Source organism: Sebastes fasciatus, chromosome 5, assembly GCF_043250625.1.
Source record: "Sebastes fasciatus isolate fSebFas1 chromosome 5, fSebFas1.pri, whole genome shotgun sequence".
In the NCBI taxonomy this organism is placed as follows: Eukaryota; Metazoa; Chordata; class Actinopteri; order Perciformes; family Sebastidae; genus Sebastes; species Sebastes fasciatus.
In genome coordinates, this window is record NC_133799.1 from 35,935,144 (window position 1) to 35,958,431 (window position 23,288).

The window sequence follows — 23,288 nt, forward strand, 5'->3', positions numbered from 1 at the left end:
TATGGCGACTCTGTACGGCCCTAAAGAGGAGTGTTTTTGAGCTCTCTTCACATCGATTTGCCACTCATTCCTATGGAGCAAAGAAATCGCGCTTTCGCGCGATTTTTTCGGAGACCGCTACGCGAATCTCTTAGAACAGTCATAGCACACCATTCCCGATCATTCTGTCACTGGTTGCCATGGTGATTGGGGGGCCGAGAGGAGTGTTTAGTTTCCTGTTATTATAAAGTAAGAGTTGAGGGCTTTTATTTTGAAAAGTAGGAGAATACCTAGTTTCCTGTTATCATACAATGAGAGTTGGGGGCTTTTAATCACAGGTGTAATTAATAACATTAATTATGGCCCTGATCCATTGAAGCCCTGGTTTAGAGCATGTTGGCCCACTGAAATGGCGTGATACAGTAAATAGTGTGTGTGTGTGTGTGTGTGTGTGTGTGTGTGTGTGTGTGTGTGTGTGTGTGTGTGTGTGTGTGTGTGTGTGTGTGTGTGTGTGGTGTGTTAGTCAGCCTGCTCTGATTGGCTAATGTGAATCAGCTGTCTAGCAGCAATCTGAAGTTGCCGTGGCGATTGGCAACTGCTGCAGTGGGGCAGTTTATAATAGGAGTTAACCAGAGACGTACATGTCATAAAAGTGCTTCTACGACAGAAACCGTGACTCCTATCGCTTAGATTGTTCATGAGACCAGTTAGGAGTCTCTGATGAACAAATGGTGCGACATTTGGGTCTGTAGTTTCAAAAATGTGACCTCGGCGGCAGTTTCGAAAACTATTAACTTTTTTCTCTGATCCAAAAAATTCTGTGAAATTTAATATGGGGCCCTATGGGAGCGAAGCCTGCAGTTGCTCTCACGTTCAGGCATGTGTCGCCAAATGTGTAAGTCCGACTGATTCCATAGCTACATGTTTGCGACCGGCACAAAAATACCTACGTTTTGATGTATTAATTGTGTATGAGGAGTGGACGTTGTGGGCTACAGAGCAATTTGTTCGGAAAATTTTCAAAAGATTTCAAAGCTTTCCCGCACTCTAGCGATGATGTCACGCGCTCTAGCCCTTAACGACCCACGCAATACACACCCATTATAAAATCTGAAACGGTCTGAAAATTTCACAAAACGTAAACTGCGATTTCGTGAAAACCGTGCCAGCTATCAAAAAATTTCCATTTGGCCAAATAAAGTCCCAAGTCTCGTGACCCGTTTAAACTTTTAATCACGCTTGTACGTTAAAGGTCACCTATTATGCAAAATGCACTTTTCCATGTCTTTTAAACATCAATATCTGTCCCCAGTGTGTCTACAGGCCACCATAGTATCATAAAAGACCATCCTCTCTCTTTTTCTCCTCCTCCGTTTGTCCGGAAATGGGTGCAGAAAAAAAATTCTCTTTTTTCCTTGTATCCTGACGTCATTAGAGAATGCAAGTCACGTGAGGGTTTCCTGGTCGAACCAGAGAGAACCTTCAGTAGCTGACCCCAGCCCACAGCGCGTCACTGTCTCTCCTCCTCAACCGAACTTGAGCAAAGTAGCTCCTACAGTTAGTCTGCAAGAACCAGCAGAACAGGCTTCATGTACTCCCATCATCTAAATATAACATGTTCTTTCACAAAGGCTTTATGTAATTACACTGTTTAAACAGATGATATTTATATATTATATATATTTGATGTCATGCATGTAGCAGATTACAGGTAGTAAATAGTGACTTGTAAGCAACACAACACATTTCTGTTTCACAGTCAAACTTTATTTGAGTAGACAGATGACAATATTAATTATTCACAGCATTTGTAATCATCTCACCTGTTAGTTAGTTATGTTAACATGGTACAGGAGAAAGTCTTTCAGCTCTGGTAAACTATGGTAAGCTAAGCTCCGGTGGTCTGTAGTCATGGTAACACAGAGACAGCTACTACTGTAAATAATATACCATTACTCTGATCTTCCATACATTTATCTTTTAGCAGAAATAATGAACTGACTACTGTTTCACATCTTCTATTTTCCACCCTGATGGTCGCTGTGTTTACACACCGTGTCATAGCGGTAGCATGTAGCTAACCCGTTAGCATGTAGCTACATGCTAACGGGTTAGCTACATGCTAACGGGTTAGCTTTGTATCTCCATGTAAACAGAGCCATCTGCTCTCAGCTGTCTGCTCTCCTCTGGGATGATTCTGTCAGTCATTTCTCACAGATGGATCTGTAAAGACAGACGTAAAACAGAGTGTATGTTTACGGTTTACAGAGTTGATGCATGAGGTAAACACTGAGCTAACTAACAGAGCTATAAACAGCATTATTTACCTGAGAGAAACCGTCAGGAAAACCTGGAATCTGGACCGCAGATGTTCATCATGTGTTGCCGATTTCTGATCAGATTCCTCCGGTAACGTGCGCTGGGTGAAGTTTCTGGTTTATAAACTTTAAAGTGGTTTATAAACTTTATTCTAGCTGCTATCTCTCCACTCGTCTCTCTCTCTCTCTCTCTCTAGAGAGAGAGAGAGAGAGAGAGAGAGAGAGAGAGAGAGCTTCTCCGGGAGGGAGGGGGAGGGTGACGCTGTTGTTGAGGACGTTTGATTGACAGAAAACGCTGACCAATCAGAGCAGAGTGGGAGGAGACAGAGGCTACAGACACAGAAATCAGCACTTTTGGAAATGGGCTGAAACAGAGGTTATAGAGACATGCTGCAATGCATGATCTGATTGTTTTTTTGAAAAAAAAACTTCAGAGACATGGTTTGGAGGTGTCTGAGACCTATAATAACTAGTTTAAATGGAGTATAATATGTGACCTTTAAAGTATGGCGATTCTGTATGGCCCCAAAGAGGAGTGCTTTTGAGCACTCTTCACATCGATTTTCAATGCATTCCAATGGAGCAAAAAAATCGCGCTTTCCCAGGTCATAGCACACGATTCCCGATCATTCCGCACGTTTTGATGTATTTTTTGTACAGGTGTTGGCAACGCTGCCGGAGGAGTAGCGCGGCAAAGTTTGGCGGAAGAAGAAGAATAAAATTAAGCCCGACGAATAATAGACCAGTGTGCTTTGCACAAGGCTTTGCCTTGTGCTTCTAGGCACACTGGAATAATGGTGGTTTCTGTTCCATTCAGGTGTCCCAGTGAGACACCAGTGAGCCAGCCTGCTCATAACCCGGTAACACCTTAACTGAAAGTTACCATTAATGTTATTACAGTATAGTCAAAATGTCCACCATGAAAATGATCCATAGCAGCAAAATGTGTTACTATGCCCTGCCCTCTACTGGCATAACATGTGCACAACACATAAAGGGGACATATCATGAAAAAGTCCCTCTTTTTCAGTACTTGTGCTCATACATCTGGGTATCTGGAGTGTCTACCAACACACACAAACTGTGAAATGACACAACTCAGTCAGTTTTTATATGCTGCCTGGATCAGAAAAACCTGCAATAATAAATAACAATTCAGTCAATTTATATCTATGTATTTATTTGTTATATTTTGTTTTACATAGTTAAGAAAGCAATGTTTAAGTCAAGCCTGATGTTGCCTCACATATAATCAGAATCAGATTTAAAAAAAGAATGATCCCAGTCACCTCCACTACGACGGAGAATTAGGGGGGGAAAAAATCTGAGATTTCAAGAATAAATATAATAATATTATGAGAATAAAGTTGCAATTTAATGAGAATAAAAGTCGTAATATTACGAGGATGAAGTCATAAGTTTACGAGAAAAAAAGTAATTCTCCTCCACAAAAGTTCCTCCTCCTCAGTTTCCTCCAGCAGGTCCGTGTGGTTCTTTCCTCAGAATAAACTCAGTTTCTTGCTCAATCTTTTCCAGGTCCTGATACTGATGATAATGTGCTGCTGATGAGCCAAAAAATTAAGTATTTCGTTATTTGTGAAACCTAAACTAAAGTAGAACTTCACAAGATGCTCCACGTTCCTCATCTTCACACTATTTCCCCTCTAAAATAACACGTCAAATTACTACTTTATAATATTATGACTTGATTCTCATAATATTACCACTTTTTTTTCTCGTAAACTTCTGACTTTATTCTCATAATATTACGACTTTATTCTCGAAATCTCAGATTTATATTTTTCCTCAATGTGGCCCTAATACTCCGTCGTACAGTGAGGCTTATTAATTAAACACTGGTACTCGGATCCGATACCCAAAGCCCAGGTATCGCTATCGGGACTGAAAAAGAATATAGATAGAATATACCGCCCGCAGCTTGAGAACTACCTTTGCAGAGGTGCACCATATTTTTCTCTCGAGCCAATCAGAGCAGACTGGGCTTTTTCAGGAGGAGGACTTAAAGAGACAGGAGCTAAAACGGAGCGTTTCAGAGAGAGGGTGAGTACAGGTATATTCAGACAGACAGGATGAGACAAATAATGATTTGAGGATTAAAGCATGTAAATATGTTCTAGTAGAAACCCCAAATATAAATATGAATCTGAAAATGAGCCCCTTTAATTAGCAGGACACAACCTGAAGGATATAAAGACCAGACAATGTCAGACCAAAAACATCAGTGTTTTATTCATTCATCAGCTTAGGTCTTTATCATCTCAAAGCTGCCACCAGCAACCAGTTGCTACCTGGCTGTTGGATGCTGTTGGATGCTGTTGGATGATGGTGTCCCCCGGCCCCTGCTGCCTCCTGATTTTCAGCTCGGCTCCTTATTGGTCAGCGTGTAGCTGCAAGAACTGCAGACGCTTGATGAGAGTCACCCATGGGCTCACCAGGTCCCAGCATAGTGACTCGGTCAGGGTTATCCATGCTCATATCATTAAAGTCTCAGTTTGTCTCCGGTTTGAAGGACTATGTTGTTAGAAGCAGTCAGCAGGTTCGGTTTATGCTGAGTGCTTTATTTTCAGAGGCAGATTTCTTTCTTTGCCTCCATTGTGTGCGTTTTTAGCTCTGCAACAAGAAAACAAACTCATTAACAATAAATCAAATAAGCTCAACGTTTATTGTGCTATAAAAAGGTAAATCAAAGCACTGAAGAAGTAAATTGACTTACAGGACACACACACATCATGTTGGAGGTTAAAAGGAGGGAACAAAGGGAGGAAGGCAGCTTGTACAGTATAGCCTCTGGTTGCACCTGAGAGGGGATGGGGGGGGCTATTCCTGTTAGTTCTCTCCTCCGTGCCTCAGGTGAGACCTTATGATCTCTCTCTGTGGACTTTTAAAGAGGACATATCGTGCTCATTTTCAGTTGCATACTTGTATTTTGGTTTCTACAAGAACACGTTGACATGGTTTAATGTTTAATGTTTCTCATACCTCTTTTCACCCTTTGTCTGAAACGCTCTGTTTGAGCTCCTGCCCCATCCCAAAAGCCCAGTCTGCTCTGATTGGTCAGCTGGCCCACTGTTGTGATTGGTCAACCAAACCAAACTCTTCGGACTCCGCTCCAGCTCCGCTCTAACCAGCTTTGTTTGAGGGTGTGCCAAACTAGCCGCTATGTGCAAGACCTATTGAATGAGGCTGGGACACGGGCGGACCCGGGTCTTGGGGTATGGGGTATGGGGTATTAACACGTGCGCAGTGTAACTGGAGCTGCGGTCGTGCGTTGTGATTGGCTCTATTTCGGCGACGGCAGACCATATTTTACCGTGCATGTGTTGTACCCCAAAGATATGATGCGTTGATGACGCGTGACATCTCCTCTTTGCACCCTCCTTGGCTATGAGTTACTTGGTGACATCACCACGTTACGGAAGAAAAGGCGGGACTTCTAGCGAGGCGTTTAAGGCAGTTCAGGAGCAGTGTTTTTGTGGGGGAGAGTATCTCCATTTGGCCTGGACTTTGGGCTTTGTAACTTTGTAGACCTTTTACATGCACAAAAAAACTACATAACACACGAAAGGAAAGGGAAGAAGCACAGAAGCATAATAGGTCCTCTTTAACACTGTCTCTGCTTTTGAAAAGCTGTGTAATGACTTACGAGGACACCAGATGGACTCAAACTGGGACACTGCGGTCCTTTAGTACACGTCCTAGACCACAGTACACCTACACGGTACATGTCCCAGTGATGATAGCCAAGTATGTATGAGACAAACTGGCCAACATTGTAACCAGCTGAGAGAATGGATGGATGTGGGGCAGTGTTGGGTGAATCCTGGGAAAGTTGGTGCCTTCAAATGAAACTCGTGAGCTCGTGTTTACAATACGGGAAGTCATATACAGTGGAGGAAATAAGTATTTGATCCCTTGCCGATTTTGTAAGTTTGCCCACTTACAAAGAAAAGAACGGTCTATAATTTTAATGGTAGGTATATTTTAACAGTGAGAAACAGAATATAAAAAAAAAATCCAGAAAATCACATCATATAAAAGTTCTAAATTGATTTGCATTTTATTGTGGGAAATAAGTATTTGATCCCCTAGCAACACATGACTCAGTACTTGGTGGAGAAACGTTGTTGGCAAGCACAGAGGTCAGACGTTTCTTGTAGATGGTCACCAGGTTTGCACACATCTCAGGAGGGATTTTGGTCCACTCCTCTTTGCAGATCATCTCCAAATCCTTTAGGTTTCGAGGCTGTCGCTTGGCAACTCGAAGCTTCAGCTCCCTCCACAGATTTTCTATGGAATTAAGGTCCGGAGACTGGCTAGGCCACTCCATGACCTTAATGTGCTTCTTTTTGAGCCACTCCTTTGTTGCCTTGGCCGTATGTTTTTGGTCATTCTCGTGCTGGAAGACCCATCCACGACCCATTTTCAGTGTCCTGGCTGAGGGAAGAAGGTTGTCGCCCAACATTTCACGGTACATGGCCCCGTCCATCCTCCCTTAAGATGCGGTGAAGTCGTTCTGTCCCCTCAGCAGAGAAACACCCCCAAAACATAATGTTTCCACCTCCATGCTTGACGTAGGGGATGGTGTTCTTGGGGTTATAGTCAGCATTTCTCTTCCTCCAAACACGGCGAGTCGAGTTGATGCCAAAGAGCTTGATTTTAGTCTCATCTGACCACATCACCTTCTCCCAAGCCTTCTCTGAATCATTCAGGTGTTCATTGGCAAACAGACGGGCCTGTACATGTTCCTTCTTGAGCAGGGGGACCTCGCGGGCGCTGCAGGATTTTAATCCATTACAGCGTAGTGTGTTACCAATGGTTTTCTTGGTGACTGTGGTCCCAGCTGTCTTGAGATCATTAAGAAGTTCCTCCCGTGTATTTCTAGGCTGATCCCTCACCTTTCTCATGATCATCGATACCCCACGAGACGAGATCTTGCGTGGAGCCCCAGACCGAGGGCGATTGATGGTCATTTTGTGTTTCTTCCATTTCCGAATAATGGCACCAACAGTTGTCTCCTTCTCACAAAGCTGCTTGCTGATGGTCTTGTAGCCCATTCCAGTCTTGTGCAGGTCTACAATCTTGTCCCTGACATCCTTGGACAGCCATTTGGTCTTGCCCATGGTGGAGAGGTTGGAATCTGATTGTGGACAGGTGTCTTTTATACAGGTAATGAGTTGAGACAGTTGTCTTTTATACAGGTCACGAGTTGAGATTCGGAGTACTTTCTTAAAGTGAGAGGACTAATCTAACCGGTCTGTGGGGGACAGAATTCTTGTTGGTTGCTAGGGGATCAAATACTTATTTCCCACAATAAAATACAAATCAATTTATAACTTTTATATGAATTGATTTTCTGGAATTTTTTTTTTATATTCTGTCTCTCACTGTTAAAATAAACCTACCATTAAAATTATAGACCGTTCTTTTCTTTGTAAGTGGGCAAACTTACAAAATCGGCAAGGGATCAAATACTTATTTCCTCCACTGTATATATCTGGCGTTCAAGTGATTAAGTCGTGAGAACATCACTGCTGAGCAACGGCAATATTAACGTTACTGTCGGCGTCTAGAAGCCATAGAGGCTAACGATTTAGCAAGCTAGCAAGCGGGTAACACAATGCAGTAAATGCAAAGGCATAATGACAGTAAGCAGTTGGGAATATCAACATTTTCCTCAGACATATTATACAATTACAGGGGAGGGGGGGGGGCGTTCATATGGGCTCATACCGTAAACACGGTAAACACGACCCCATTTAAAGGCACCAAAAGCTCTTCAGGGACAGTGGGCATGGATCAGATCCACATACACAGTTATTGACTTCATTCGTCATTTCATTTCAGCATACTTTCTCTTCTATATAAGTGCAGTGCCTCAATTTTATTTATGCTTTATCTTTTTTTTTAAAGTACTTTTTATTTTTTTCTCCCTTTATGGACCAGTCTTGTAATGTTATTGTATCATTGTATTGTGGTTTGTATCTTTGTTTGTGTTTAAAATAAAAAAAAATAAAAAATAAAAAAAATCTCTCTCTCTCTCTCTCCCTCTTTCCAGAGGCAGAGCAGAGCAGCAGTCCCAGTCGTACAGGAGTGGGCTCTGATCAGGAGGACAGTCGAACTGCCACCTTGGGTAACGTAAAGGATCTTCCATTATAGAAGGATATTTAGTTTTTCAGTCTGTGGAACCTGGTTACATAAATAGAATATTCTGTCTGTTCATTTTATTCATCGATTTTCCAATACTATGAACAAATACAATAATGACCTAATACATAAATAGGCCATCGACTTGATTTGATGTGATAGATGGAAATGGGACATTTAAACCATTTGGAAGAGGAGGAGGAATGTGATGAAGAAAGATGACATGTCATCTGCTGTATGTAGTGAAATGATGTGGCCTGTACCACTTATCGGTATCTGCGTCACCTCCTGACAGTTCTGGATCCTTTGATAAGACGAGAAGTACCGCAGACTGAAGACGCTGTGGTGTCTGTGGTGGCGTTGGCTCACAGATCATCTCATGTGGTGCACATTTCAACACAGGAGCCAGGAAACCCTTCCAACTATTTACTGTAGTGTGTGTAGGGTGCATTGAAACGGTTAACAGCTGGATGTTGGTTGAGGCTCTACACAAACAGAAAGTTTGACCGTCTTAAATAACCACAACTAGTGAATACAAAAGGAACAGTTACAATTGTAGAGTCCTGCCATGGTCTGGGATTATTCCAGCTGTGTGTCACGCCTCTTTTATACTGTAGCTCACAGGTGCTGAAAAGACTTCCACAAAGAATACACCAGTGTTTCCTCGCCTCCTCGCCTCCTCTCTCCTCGCTCCTTGTCTCCTCTAGGTACATTTAAAGGGATTGGAAGATCCTCTGTGATGGTTAGCATAAGTTAGCGTAATAAAGAACACCCTATGCAATGATGCAGGTGGACACCGACACACACACAGACGTCACTGGCGAGTGCCACATGTCAACAATCGGTGCACGGGTCTGGTGTTAGGACTAACACCGCTGTTGGATTAAGATTGAAGGTTTCCAAAATATGACCCCATTGTGTTCCAAAGCCCATATTGTACTAACATAAAAAACAAAGCTATCAATATACAAACTGCATATAGTTTCATACAGGAATCACTGTAGTGAATGCTGTTGTGTTTCTCCAGATGGTCCAGAGTTCCAGGACAGTTTTGTGACATCAGGAGTTTTCAGTGTCACCGAGCTGGTCCATGTCTCAAGAAGTAAGTCTGATTTACCATTAGCTTTAACCCTTACCCAATCCACCACCATTCATTGGAACACCAACTCTGTATTTATGAGTTTCAGTTACATTGAGCATGTCACGTCGTATGATTGAATTGGGTTGAGTTGGCGGTGGGGCAGTTAAGAATGTTGTGAATTGACAGTACAGCGCTATATTGGGAATCAAATTGGAAAACACAAGTTCCCCAGCTCTCAGCAGGAAACCCATGGATTGCCTACTCCGGGTAGGGAATGAGTCCTCACCCCAGGTGAAGGAGTTCAAGTACCTCGGGGTCTTGTTCGCGAGTGAGGGGAATATGGAACGTGAGATTGGCCGGAGAATCGGAGCAGCAGGGGGCGGTATTCCATTCGCTTTACCGCACCGTTGTGACAAAAAGAGAGCTGAACCGGAAGGCAAAGCTCTCAATCTACCGTTCAATCTTCGTTCCTACTCTCACCTATGGTCATGAGGGCTGGGTCATGACCCAAAGAACGAGATCACGGGTACAAGCGTCCGAAATGGGTTTCCTCAGGAGGGTGGCTGGCGTCTCCCTTATGCCAGGATCAGACTACACCATATTTTTGACGGTTACGATGGTCACTATGTCAGATTAGACGATTGAGAGTCATAAATTCTTGTCGTGACTTGGCCGCGACACATGACAGACTATACGTCGGTCCCCTGTTCTCCTTAATATACGGGCTTACCGGGGCTCAAGCCCCCCCGGGTCCGACCATGTAAAGGGGCCCACGAGGCTCCAGGGGAAAACAATCAAAATATAATTCACAGGGAGAGAAGAGAAAGCGGGCGTGCAACGGGATGCTCCATGTGCAAAGACGCAACGGCGGTGGTGTTTCTTACTCCGACACAACCTAGACTGAATATCCTACCGCGAGGTCCGGCAGCAGTTGGCCTGGGAAGGTCCGATGACATCATTCTGCATAATAAGTAGCCATGTGCTTCTGTTTACAGCATTGTGCGTCCTTGCTCAGCCGGTCAAATTCACGGCAGTGATGGAACACGTCGTGGAAGACAAAAAAAAAAAATCAAACATGCTAGACTTTCTGTCGTGTACTATGACACTCTACACGAGATAAAACGATCGATTTATCGTTCCCGATCGGAGTCGACACCCTACGACGACCATGTCTGGCTATAATCGGGCTGATATCGTGTAGGCTGCACCGGGCATTAGAGATAGGGTGAGGAGCTCAGTCATCCGTGAGGGACTAGGAGTAGAGCCGCTACTCCTTTGCGTTCGGGCATCTAGTAAAGATGCTCCCTGGGCGCCTCCTCCACCTCGGCAGTGTCCAGGAGGCAAACTGGCACGTCTCCAGCTACCAGTCAACACTCCGTACATGGTGCAGGGACTTGAACCGGCGACCCTCCCAAGCCAAGTCCCAACGGACCGAGCTACTGCCGCCTACATTTATGTGTTGTGTGACTATTGAATTCTATCGGCCAAAAGATAGAAACACAAGAATTGAGAGGCTTTTATTCAATTTTGAATTTGTAGGTCATAACCACTGTGTGTGTGTGTGTGTGTGTGTGTGTGTGTGTGTGTTTGTGTAGCTCCAGTAGTCACAGGAGTAGGACCTAGTTTCTCTATGGGGGAGCTCCAGGGCCATCTGGCCTACGACCTCAACCAGTCTGTCAACCAGCCAGTCAGCCTCAGACGATCACTGGCCAGCACCTCATCCAGCGGGTAATCTCTCTCACACTCACACACACACACACGCACACACTGCAAATTTCTATACACCTTGCATTAATCTTTACCATCAGAACATCAGAAAGCACAAAACTGGCTTTGTTAATTAATGTTAACCTAATCCCAGTAATAAGTGTAACAATTATTGCATGACTAATGTCAGCCCTTACCATGACCTTAGACTAAGATTAAACCCAAGTTAAGACCCTCGAACAGCCCCTTAAAGGACCAGTGTGTAACAATCAGGGGGATCTATTGGCACAAATGGAATATAATATTAATAATCCTACTAAGACAGACAGACAAACAAACAAACCAACGCCGGTGAAAACACAAGTATGTTTTCATTAGTGTATAATCACCTGATAATAAGAATGGTTGTGTTTTCGTTAGCTTAGAATGAGCCGTTTATATCTACATAGGGAGCGGGTCCTCTTCACGGAGTCCACCGTGTTGCACCATGTTTCTACAGTAGCCCAGAACGGACAAACCTAACTCTCTTCCTGCTTGACCACAACAAAACTACTTAAGAAGACACTTTATTTTCTAGCTCTCTGCTTTCATCACTTCACACAGTGCACCATGAAGCCATGATCCTAAATGTAGATGTCTGAGTGTCTGTATATGTGTCTGCAGGAGTAAGCGTCATAAGTCTGGCTCTATGGAGGAAGAGGCTGACAGTCCAGGAGGGGAGTATTACCACTCACCTTCCTCTCCTGCCAGCAGCTCCAGGAACTGGACTGATGACATGGAAGGAGGTAACTGTCCAGTGTTTGTACTAGGAGACACATTGGCATTTATCACTAAAGCATGAGCATAACTGAACATGGTACTGACATATTGAAATCACTGTCATTGCCAGCTTTGTTTAACACCCTCTCTATAGACGCCTTTTCTGTTAAGCCAAGTTCACACTACATGACTGTCAGAGTGGTTGGATCTGTGTACTGGTCACACTACACAACCTACTGTCTTGTAATCGGGAGTCATGAAGTCGTTGTTGTTTTCACACCACATGACTGACAAGAGACAGTAGGTCACACACACTACAAGATCTTTCACCAGGAGGAATCCCTGATGAGGTCTCTCGACTACGTTTTGGCACGAAAACACGCGCCAGAAATACACGGCAAATGACGTGATACCATACACAAGACACATTGCTGATGATGTTGTTGTTGTTGGCACGTGTTCACTAAATAGCCCGTTTCCACTGGTTTCCACACTCTTTTTTACTATTTATTCTTCTAGGTGATTCTAGTTCTGATGTGCGAGCGGCGAGCCAACGCCGATTTGTCTCTGATCTGTGGCTTTTGGTCAGGGAGCTCCAAAAACTGTCAGGGAGCGGAAAATCAGGGCTAAAGTGGTGTAGTGTGAACCAATCCCCCAGGAAGAGCGCAGGGCTCTGAAGCAAATTTTCTTAGTGCCCAAACGGCGGTACTACAACGTCTGTGTCCTTCACGTGATGCCATCGGGCCCAAAAATACTTTTTCCCATAGACTGACATTGGGAAAGAGACGTCTGTAACTGAGCGGATCTTTTTTTTTTAGGTAAATGATCTTCCCAGTACGAACACTTGAATATTTAAATCATGAGGTCCTAAAAGTTGTAAAATGTTCATGTGAATGAGACGCAGACCGAGGCTGGAGCGAGGGCCGGGAGGCGGGCGGAAGCGTTTCAGAGATGGAGAGGAAATGTTGCTAATAGTTTAGCTACTGCTAGCTCACTGCAGCCGAAGGCTCACAGTTAGCAGAAGGTTAAACTATTAGCATTAGCAACATTTTTATCTCCATCTCTCTAATAGTTCAGCTAGCGAGCAGTGACGGCTAATTACGATTAGCAGAAGGCTAAGCTAAAGTATTAGCATCGTTTTCTCTCCGTCTCTGACACGCTTCGCCGATATTGTAGCTCGCTAGAGCCAAGAATCACAGTTTGTCATCTCAAATGCGTGGGATATGGATTCTGGCGCCCAACAACACAGCAGGATGACATTTTGATGTGTAACTTTAGCCGACTACTCTGAGGTGATTCGTGTTTGGCTCCAGTCTTTCCTCCAGCTAACATTGTGACGTCGGCTGGAGGCTTAGAGGGTCTATAATAAGAGGGTCGACGGGATCTCTACAGTATGACCTTAGACTGAGGAGCTCCGAGTACTGTAGACCTATAACAGATATTCCATTATTATAATGTAAGGCTCATTTTGTCCAAAACAATGGGTCTTACACCTGCATTACTCTTCAGTAGGTTTATCTCAAGATAGAACATAAAATGCCCACATAGGCTACGTGGTTGTGGGAAGTTCTATCCATACCATACAGTACATAATCACATTCAGCAGACATTTAGCATGGAACAGAGAGTTTTCTTTGAGCTGTGAGAACCAACAGTTCAACATAAAAATTTTGTTTTTCTTTAGAATAAAACAGAACTGGTTTTCCATTTTCCCTCCTGTATTTCTGTAATCTCTTCCTTTTTTTGCCAGCAGACTACGCTCGTATGTTTTATATCTTGCACCACTGTCAGGGGTATCTTTGCAATGCTGTCACACACACACACACACACACACACACACACACACACACACACACACACACACACACACGAACACACACAGTGTGCTAGGATCACGAGTCACGCCCAATGAGACAGACTGAGGGATGACAGATCAAGAGGGTTTCATTCAATCTCATACAAATCACCCTCTCTATAGTACAACCTGTAGTATTTCTCTCCCATAGATTTGCACTGAATTGATTCTCAAAAATACATAACAAACGTCCTCATCTGTTCAATACGGAACACGTCTTTTAATCTCCAACTACAGTTCGATTCCTTATTTTACGGGACGGTTGGAAACCATAAAGCTTTCTTTCAGAGTTAAGAGGAATAAATGAACAAGGTTAAGGACAAATATAAAGAATAGATGTAAATCTGTCACAGGGGTTAACTTGTGGAATGGTTGTGACAAGGAATTCAAAATGTGTAGTACTCTTTGCAAATTTAAAAACATGTTTAAAAATAAGGCATACAAAATTTAAAATGTATAAAAAGTATGATTGTTATTGTGTATGAAACGTTTGGAAGTTTGTTGTTGTTTTGTCTTTGTTTTTGTATAGCCTAAACTCAGTAGGAAATGAGTTGCCTATTAGAATATGCTCTGTCAGAAGGGTAGGTATAAGAAGCTTACGCTTCAGCCGACACCTTTTCAGTCAAAACCTTGTTTTTTTGTTTTTTTTAACTATTTAATTTAATGCCTTACTGTTACCCATTCTTTATTATGTGCATTCCTTATAGAAAATAGTTAATACGGACCGAAATACATGACTACTACTACTCCTACTACTACTACTACTAATCCTTCTGACAGTTAATGCTAATCAGTCATTACTGAAAACTGTGCTTTAATTAATATGAGCTGTAGTCTACAATGAAGAAACTCCAACTACACTAATTGAAGCCAAACTACACAAAAGAGTCCTCCTGTAATACTGACCAATGAAGGAGATCTGGGTTAGGGCTGGACAGGGGGACTGGTGTGTGTTGTCAGCAGCCATGTGGGGGTTGACTTCTATATAGTGAGAGCTCAGCTGCTGCGCGTGCAATGCAGACTGACCACGACAGGGATGAAAGTGAGTGGTAACGCCAGCGTGCACAGCTCTGGATCAGCTCAGTGTTAGTTTATCCACAGTAGGTGTTGAATATTAGTTAAAGACAGAATCTGTTGTGTATCAGATAGCATAGCGTACGTGTCACCATCGATGAATGAAACCGTGGCTCAGGCTCAGCTTTGTTAACTGTCTCCGTCCCCAAAACATGACTTGACAGCAGCTGGCAGAGTAGAGAGCAGACAGAGCTGAGTGACAGCTGGACCCGGAGGAGTCCTCTGTCAGAACATCAACACAGGAAGTACGCTGCAGGGAGCAGAGGTCAGGCCAGCATTTAATATATTCTAGTTCCAAGTGTAAAAACACAGATTTAGGGAGTTACAGCAGACTGGATAGGATTTTTATACAGTTCATAAATACATATTGCCCAACCAGCCAATTCATAATCCTCTTAAAGGTACTATATGTAAAAATATACATGTATTAATCTCTTTGTGTGACCAGATTGTGACGTAACTTAAAAACTGAAACCTTCCCCAACTTGCTTGGTTGCCTATAACAGCCTGTGGACTGATTTTTATGTAAAGGAATCAGGACCAAAGGATATGACGGTGCCTTGCCTCTTTTCAGCCCCCTAAAGTGCCACCAGTGTGCAGCTTACGCAGCAAAATACTGTCATGAGTGCTTTAAGCTAAGGTTAGCCAGCTAGCTGTAACTTCGCTACATGGTGTGGATCTGCAGTTGGTTGCTTTGTAATGTTAGCTGATGAAGTCATTTGCAAACTGCGAGCTAGTTAGCCTCATGGAGCCAATGGTCCAACTAAAATATAGGAAACATTATTTTAAGATATATGATCTTGTTTTGGCCGATGTCCGTGATGCTCGCTCGCACCTACGGAGTGCGGACATGCGAACACGAGCACGAGCAACAGGATGCTGATTGCAGTTCACTAAGCAGCCACAGGTGTCATTAATAACAAGGATCTTCTGAAAGTTACATATAGAACCTTTTAGGGATGTCACAAGAACCGAAACTCAAAACTCTAAAAATGTGACGGTACTCGTTTTCTACAGTACCGACGGTACCGTACGATGCCTGCAGGGTCAGAAATTAACACCCGCCAGGCACCAAATGCGGCTGCTTCTGTCCTCTGCTCTCTGTGTCGGAGTTTGACACACACTAACACACAACAGCGCCATGCTGCAGCGAGATCCAGAGATGCAGAGATGCAGAGATCCTCTATTTTCGAGAAGAGGATTCACTCGTGGGGGGAAAAAACTGTACTGAATTTCTATCTTTTGTTGCTTATTGCTAAATCTCTGAAAAGTGGTGTTTTTTTTTATTGAATGAACTCTGGACTCTGTATTGCGGGACTTGCATTTGATTATCTTACTCTTAACTCCCCAGATCCACTTAGTTTGAACCAATCCAACAGCATCCAATCAAGTTTCAGGAGAAAACCATGAAGAACTAACGTCATGTTACTGAGCACCAGTTGGATCCAGTTACTCTGCTATTAAAATGACATTACATTTGATGAAGAGCACAGATGGCTTGTTTAGGACTCGAGACCTGAGTTGGGACTTGAGTCACAGACTTGAGACTTACTTAAGACTTGCAAAACAATGACTTGGTCCCACCTCTGGTAGCCTTTACCCAGTGAAATGTCACCATGTCAGTGAATTTGAACTACTGCAGTCTGAAGATCTATATATACACACGTACACATTACATGGGATTTATTGTTTTTTTTGTTTTTCTTACCGTGGTATCCAATTGGGTATCGAGAATAGTGGAAATTCACTGGTATTGGTATCGACTACTAGATTTCTGGTATTGTGACATCCCTAGTACCTTTAAAATGGTCAGGCATCAGCAATCGCTGATCAGTAAGTCAACTGGCCTCAGCCCAGTCTGTGTTGTACCAGTGTCACGGTGAGGAGGGAGCTTCAGCCCTCACTTATGGGGCCAACTTGACTTGAGTTTGACCAGTCAGGAACCAGAACCACTTCCCACCCTTTCATGTCACTTTCTCCATTTTCTCCATTTCAACATGTTGTATCTGTTCATTGACATGTTTTAAATATTGGATGTGGTTGCTGGTCTGAAGCATCTAGTTTCACAGTGATAAACTGTGGTGGTACTGGAGGTCAGATAACAACTAGATTTACAGCTGCTGTTACATTACTCTTTAAACCAACAAGTTAAGAAATAAAAGGGTTCCGGTGCTTTCGGTGTTCGTACCAATCACTGTCTGTGTGTCTGTGTTTTAGGTCTGTCTCCTCCAGTGAAGAAGACAGAGCTGGACAGTCCCTCTCCCCAGGAAGACTCCCCAAGACTGGGATCCTTCACTCAGCACCACCGGCCAGTCATAGCTGTTCACAGTGGTCAGTAACACACACACACACACACACACACACACACACACACACACACACACACACACACACATATATATATTATTTAATTCACTCCCATAAGGATAACACCGAGAACAAAATGTAATTTACTGTGTTGTTCCTTCTCTCCCTCTCGTGTCTTGTCTCTTTCTCTGTCCAGGCCTGTCTCGGAGTCCCCACCCCTCCTCATCTATTCATTTCCCGCCCTCGTCCTACTTCCCCCACGGAGCAATCCGCTACCCTCCTCACCTGGCCCAGGACCCCCTAAAGGATCTGGTCTCACTGGCCTGCGACCCTGCCAATCAAACCCCCAGCTCAGTGAGTACAACCGGTTAAACGGTCAGCTGGAAGTACACAAATATACACAAATATAATGTAGTAATTAGAGCTGTCAAAGTTAACGCCATAATAGACTTATATACTATATACTCAGACTATAAACTGTGTTACCTTCATCACGATGCTCAAATGTTTTGTGGCTCCAGACAGATTTTTTTTGTTGTTTTTGCCTAAAATGGCTCTTTTGATAGTAAAGGTTGCCGACCCCTGCTTTAGGTGGTGCAGGTTGGCATTTATAGAACTAGTCAGACAGACAAAGACCAAACAGCCCCCCACTTGAGAAGAATCTGAAGGTTTGAGTTTGTGTCAAGTCAGTTCCACAAGGTTCTATATAACTCTATAACCACTCAGTGTTAACGCGAGTCAGCAGCGTCTACTTTTTGCTTCCATATTGAACACACACGGCACAGTGTGATGCCTGTACAGTATGTGCCGCTCCCTGTTAGTTCCAGTCTACACATACCGGTAATCAGTTTAAAGTTCTGTGAGAGTTGCAAACAGGGTCTGAAATTAGCACCCACCACCCGCCAAATGCGGGTAAATTGTTGGCAGTGGCGGGTGTCAAATCATCAGGACACCTGCCACTTTGGCAGGCAGGGGAAATTCTAGTGATGGGAATAGAGAACCGTAGTTGTCCACTTTATTGGCATCTCATGCCTCCGTGACTATCGATTCCTCTGCTTTCCGTCAGTTACGCTGCACAATGACACATACGCACGCTGTATCATGTATCAACAGCATGGCGATACTACTACTAAAGCTGAGGGGAAGCCCCCTATTTTTCCCTGATAATGCTTCACTGTGAACAACAAACCTGTGTTGAAATCAGCAGGAGGAGAGTTAGTAACGTTAGCTGTTAGCAGCCGGTGGGCAGCACAGTCCTGACTGGATAAATAGCGGATATACTAACGTTATGGAGGTGCCATTCAGTTATTATTATGAGACGTTCAAAGTCTGCTCAGGAAAAAGGACTATTGGGCGAAGGTAAATTACAACGTCATCATGATGTGTTCAAATGTAATCTCATAAAATTAAGTTTTAAGCGAGAAACTTGAATAAAGTTATTTGAAGGAGATGTTTTCACAACAATATAAAATAGATATTAAAGAGAGAATTATGATCAACTTTCCAAGATTATTTTTTAATCAAAGCAAATATTTAAATAATCATAATCATCTGAATTGTGTGTTTTTATGCAAATAACCACTATAGATGACAATAACAAAGTAGAGTACAGTACTGTGTACAGTGCCCTCCCTCTACGGTGTAATTTGAACACTGTAATATACCATGTATATGTTTTGTTGTGTAAAATATATCGAACATTAAATGACATCAAATGTAAAATGTTATTCCTTCATTTAGCGCAGAGATTTCAAAAGTGGCAGATAAAATTTCTGAGTGGCAGACAAAAAAAAATAGTTGCCTGTTACAGTGGCAGAGTGAAACAAGTTCATTACAGACCCTGGTTGCAAACATGATGGAAAACTGCTGCTTATAAAAAGTTTGTTTTGCTTCAGAGCTCAAATTAATTTAAAAATATGTTTGGGATGTATAATTTAGGACTACAAAGCATAGCAGCATTGCATCACATGTAAGATGTGAGTATATTTGAGTTGTTTGTCTTTCTGAATTTTCCAGCTGAATGGCAGCAACCAGGTTAAAGTGCCCAGCCACTACATCTCCTCTCAGATGCTGGCCCCCCCTGGACCTGCTCCCTCCCTGGCTCCTCCTCCATCCTCCCTCCCCAGGCCGACGCTGCCTGCAGAGTCAAAGGCCACCACCACCTCCTCTGATGGGGGACCAAACTCCCCCACATCACCCAGTAAGTGGTCAAAACAACCTTCCATTCCCATTGTTGCTGTTTGGCATGATACCCTGATGTATATATACATAACCTTCCAATAGAATATGTTATCATTTATAGTCCTATATTTGTATATAGAAACACAGAACATGTTGAGATGGACGTGCAGAAGAAAGATACAACAAAGGGTTTACTGGTGTAAAGGCTCCTGGGGGGTATTCCAGACTGATCAACTGATTCCTCACTGGAGTATCTGCGGCATTAGTAGTAGTATTATCAACCGATCCCATGAAAAGAGCCAACCCAACAATGAATTGATCCCACTAGCCAGTGTTGTCTGTGTATCCACAGCTTGATATAGTTTATGCCATAGAAATCAATTGTTGTCCACAAAGTATTAAAAACACACAGTATTAAAAACATGAAAGAGCCATACCAATGCACATGTTCCCACATTATGATGGCTAAGGCAAGTGTTATTTTGTTCCTCTCAGCTCATCATAAGAAATTAGTGTGAACACAGAACTACTTCCTGTTTTAATGACACGATAAAAGTACGCACCTTTGATTATCACAGCCACCAATTTAACCTTTTATTTAAATCTTCTCTATCTGTACTGAGTCCGTAAGGGGACTATATGGAAATCATTATTTATACTAAAATATATACTAATAACATATAGTAAATATTTTGGGCCAGATTTACTAGGAAAGTGGCGTATTGATCAGTATGTGTTGTCCTCAGCTTTGGACTGAGCATTGACAGTAGGCACGGTGCCGTGGTTGGATTTCTATGAGTTCACCGAGTTTAGAAAATAAATAATGACGTTGTGATCAAAATTGACTTCGATCGCAGTAAACTGCACATGAGAAGAAGAAAAAAAAGCTCATCAAATATTACAATCTTTAGATCCACTGACATTATTAATGGAGAGGAAGTCAATCCAACTGATGGGAAATAAAAAAAAAAAAAGAGATGCAATAAAATGTTTTGTATAGCTATGAATAATTGAATTGAAACTGAGCAGGTTGCAATCACATTAAGTGATCTCTAACAACCTAGTTGTCATTACAAACCACTAAGAACTTATCTCAGCATGCATTTAGAGAGAGAGAGAGAGAGAGAGAGAGAGAGAGAGAAAGTGTATGCACTCTTAAACTGTTTTTAGTGATTTCACTCTAACGTATCTGATTGAGAGATAAATATACAACAAGAGACGGGTAGAAAGAACAACCAACGCCATCAACGTCTGAAGACAAGAACATTGTTTGGTCCGAGACGCCAAATTGGCTCTAGCCATAGAAGATTCTAATGCTACGAATGGTAGTTGGCTAACAACCACAAAGGACGAACAACAAAGCAAAGGTCATCTACAGCAATCATTCCCAAAGACTCGGTCGGGACTCGGGACTCACAGGTTCACCTGTTTTTAAGAACCGCACCATAGAACGGCAACAGTGTCACGATGTACGCCGCCCCTCGGGTTTGACTGAAAAATCTGCCGGTCCAGTCCAGTGCCCCTGTCCCTTTGTAACGGTGCCCTGATGGGTCGCCCCAGCAAATATCTGCACGATACATACATCCCTGGGCTACTTGGAGCCACTCTGCTTTGTGTGACCCAGTCTCGGTCTGTCAACTCTCTCTCGTCCCGTGAGTGTGAAATATGACACCTGCTGCTCTGAGCTGAGACTTCACTCTCAGTTTGTAGCGTCCGTCGTCTGACTATCTATTGATAACACGCCGCTGATATGGCAAAATGAACTAAATGGGTTTTATTTCTGTAAAAAAAAAGCAAAGCGACGGTGTTGGTGGTGGGTAGGTAATGTAATCGATGTGTGCCCGACCACCGCGTAACACCGGTAACACCGACTACCGCGACAAGCCTACTATAGGACACTTGATACCTAACTCCAGCCCCACCCCACCTTGAACTCTCCGACTTAACAAGGCTGGCAAAGGCCCAATTGTGTATAGTTGAAAGCAACGAAACGCTCCCCCAAACCAAAAGCCTGTAAGGCCTTAAACAGGTACCCATGGTCTACCCTGTCAAAGGTGCAACTGTCCGCAAATATCTCAGGTTGCTTAAGTAGCAGTGTCGGGACTGCTCTGTGGCAGCTGACATGAGGGCACTCCAGTACCACCTCATACCAGCCTGGGCCCAGCACCGAACAGGAGCTTTTATAAAAAAATCTGCCGGCAGCCCATTCACCCCTGGGGAACGTCCAGATTCCATCAGGGGGCAACTGCCTCACTCAACTCCTGAGAAGTAACGGGGGGCGTGCAGTTCAGCCTCTCCAGCAGTACTTCAGCACAAGCTGGATCACACTCCTCCGCTGCATACAGTCTCCTATAAATGTCCACAGCCCCCTCCCTCATTTCACTTAATTAAGGAGTAACCCACCCTTCAAACAAATGCAAAACAGTGCAAACAGTGCATGTGCTCGTCTTCCCCTCGTTGCTTCTCTGGCCCAAAGAAAAAGGAGGTAGGTGCATCCATTTCGTTTCGACATAGAAAATCTAGCCCTTACAAGAGCCCCCTTTGCTCTATCCTGGAGACAGGAGCCCAAATCACTCCTTATTTCAGCCTGGTTTCCTTCCTGTATGCTACCATCTATCCTTTTGATTGCTCTCCTCACCTCTATAGTAGCAGACGCTTTATATAAGTGACAAAAATGTCTACTTTGGCACTTTCCCACAACCCACCACAATCTCAACGAATCAAATCCGTCCTTCCTCTCAATCCATCCTTCCTCTCTCTCCACACAACCCCAACATTTTTTAAGACTGGAGCAAAAATGGGCATCTTGCAAAAGCCTCATGTTGAATTTCCAATAGGAAGACTGCATACGTCCTGGAGAAATGTTCATATGACAGTACACCATATAGTGGTCTGAAAACACTGCAGGGGACAACTGTGTCTTAACCAGTCTGTTGTTGTGTCTACTGGAAACGTAAATCCTATCCAGACACGCTGCACTAACCCCATCGGGCCCTGCCTTGGTCCATGCAAAGCCTCTCTTGCCTGTTTGACCCTCCATGTGTCTACTTATAGCTATAATCATTAACAATCTACCTCAGTACTCCTACCGAGCCAATACGTGGTTCCTCACCCCTCCTGTCTAGTTTAGAATCACAACTAAAATCCCCTCCCGTCACTAAAACACCATCCTGCTCAACTTGAGATAGTTCCTGCCTCAGCACTGCCCTTTCCCCGCCTGTATTATGTGCATACACATTCACGAACGCAAAAATGAGCCCCTGAATCCTGCCCTCACTACCAATAATCCAGCTTTACATTCCAACTGCAAACCCTGCACTCCTTTTAGTACCAGGACTCAGGATTTGGTTCCCCCCCCCCCCAAATAAACAACATTAAAATTTCTCTCCTCTATATAATCCAGTAACACTGCCCTTTTCCCCTGGTCTCTGGTGCCATTTATATTAAGCGACCCAATTCCTAAAACCCCCGTAAGACAAGAGGAGAAGAAAAACAGCGACAGAGAGAGAGAGAGAGAGAGAGAGAGAGAAAACTACAAGCCCAAAAGACCGCGGTCACACACCGTGTTCACTCATCATACTTCTATTGAGCTAAGATTCTTTCTAACAGTTCCCCATTTCTTCAGCCTAAATCTTTCCTTGGAGTCACCCCCATATCAAGGCCACCTCTCTTCCACCGAGCACATCTCTCACTGATCTCAGAATCTTTTGAGAATCTGGAAAAATTCTTAGCCAAACCTCACCTTCACCTGCCTGAGACATTTCCATCTCATCTCGCTCCCCGTCAGACTCCTCAGTCTGCTGCTGCTGGCCTCTCTGAACCCCAGTCTGCCCTTTTCCCCAGTAGGTGGGGCACCCCAGGC

The 23,288-nt window shown here is 43.5% G+C and overlaps 1 protein-coding gene and 1 long non-coding RNA gene across 7 annotated transcripts in view; one reads left to right on the forward strand and one right to left on the reverse strand.

Annotated features, from left to right (window-relative positions):
* The window catches only part of LOC141768565 (uncharacterized), a 194,959-nt gene extending 192,495 nt beyond the window's left edge, over positions 1-2,464 (reverse strand). Inside the window, exon 1 of the long non-coding RNA XR_012594089.1 lies at positions 2,307-2,464. This is a non-coding gene — a long non-coding RNA (uncharacterized LOC141768565). The remainder of the gene's footprint in view (positions 1-2,306) is intronic.
* The window catches only part of LOC141768540 (nuclear factor 1 C-type-like), an 83,321-nt gene that overhangs the window by 38,994 nt on the left and 21,039 nt on the right, over positions 1-23,288 (forward strand). For all 6 annotated transcript variants that reach the window (XR_012594086.1, XM_074636932.1, XM_074636930.1 and 3 more), the window contains exons 5-11: positions 8,374-8,448; positions 9,490-9,564; positions 11,139-11,271; positions 11,914-12,035; positions 17,156-17,269; positions 17,442-17,599; positions 19,262-19,445. Coding sequence is in view for 5 of the 6 variants with exons in the window: in XM_074636932.1 (XP_074493033.1) it covers positions 8,374-8,448; positions 9,490-9,564; positions 11,139-11,271; positions 11,914-12,035; positions 17,156-17,269; positions 17,442-17,599; positions 19,262-19,445 (861 nt within the window). In the remaining variant the exon portion in view is untranslated. The remainder of the gene's footprint in view (positions 1-8,373; positions 8,449-9,489; positions 9,565-11,138; positions 11,272-11,913; positions 12,036-17,155; positions 17,270-17,441; positions 17,600-19,261; positions 19,446-23,288) is intronic.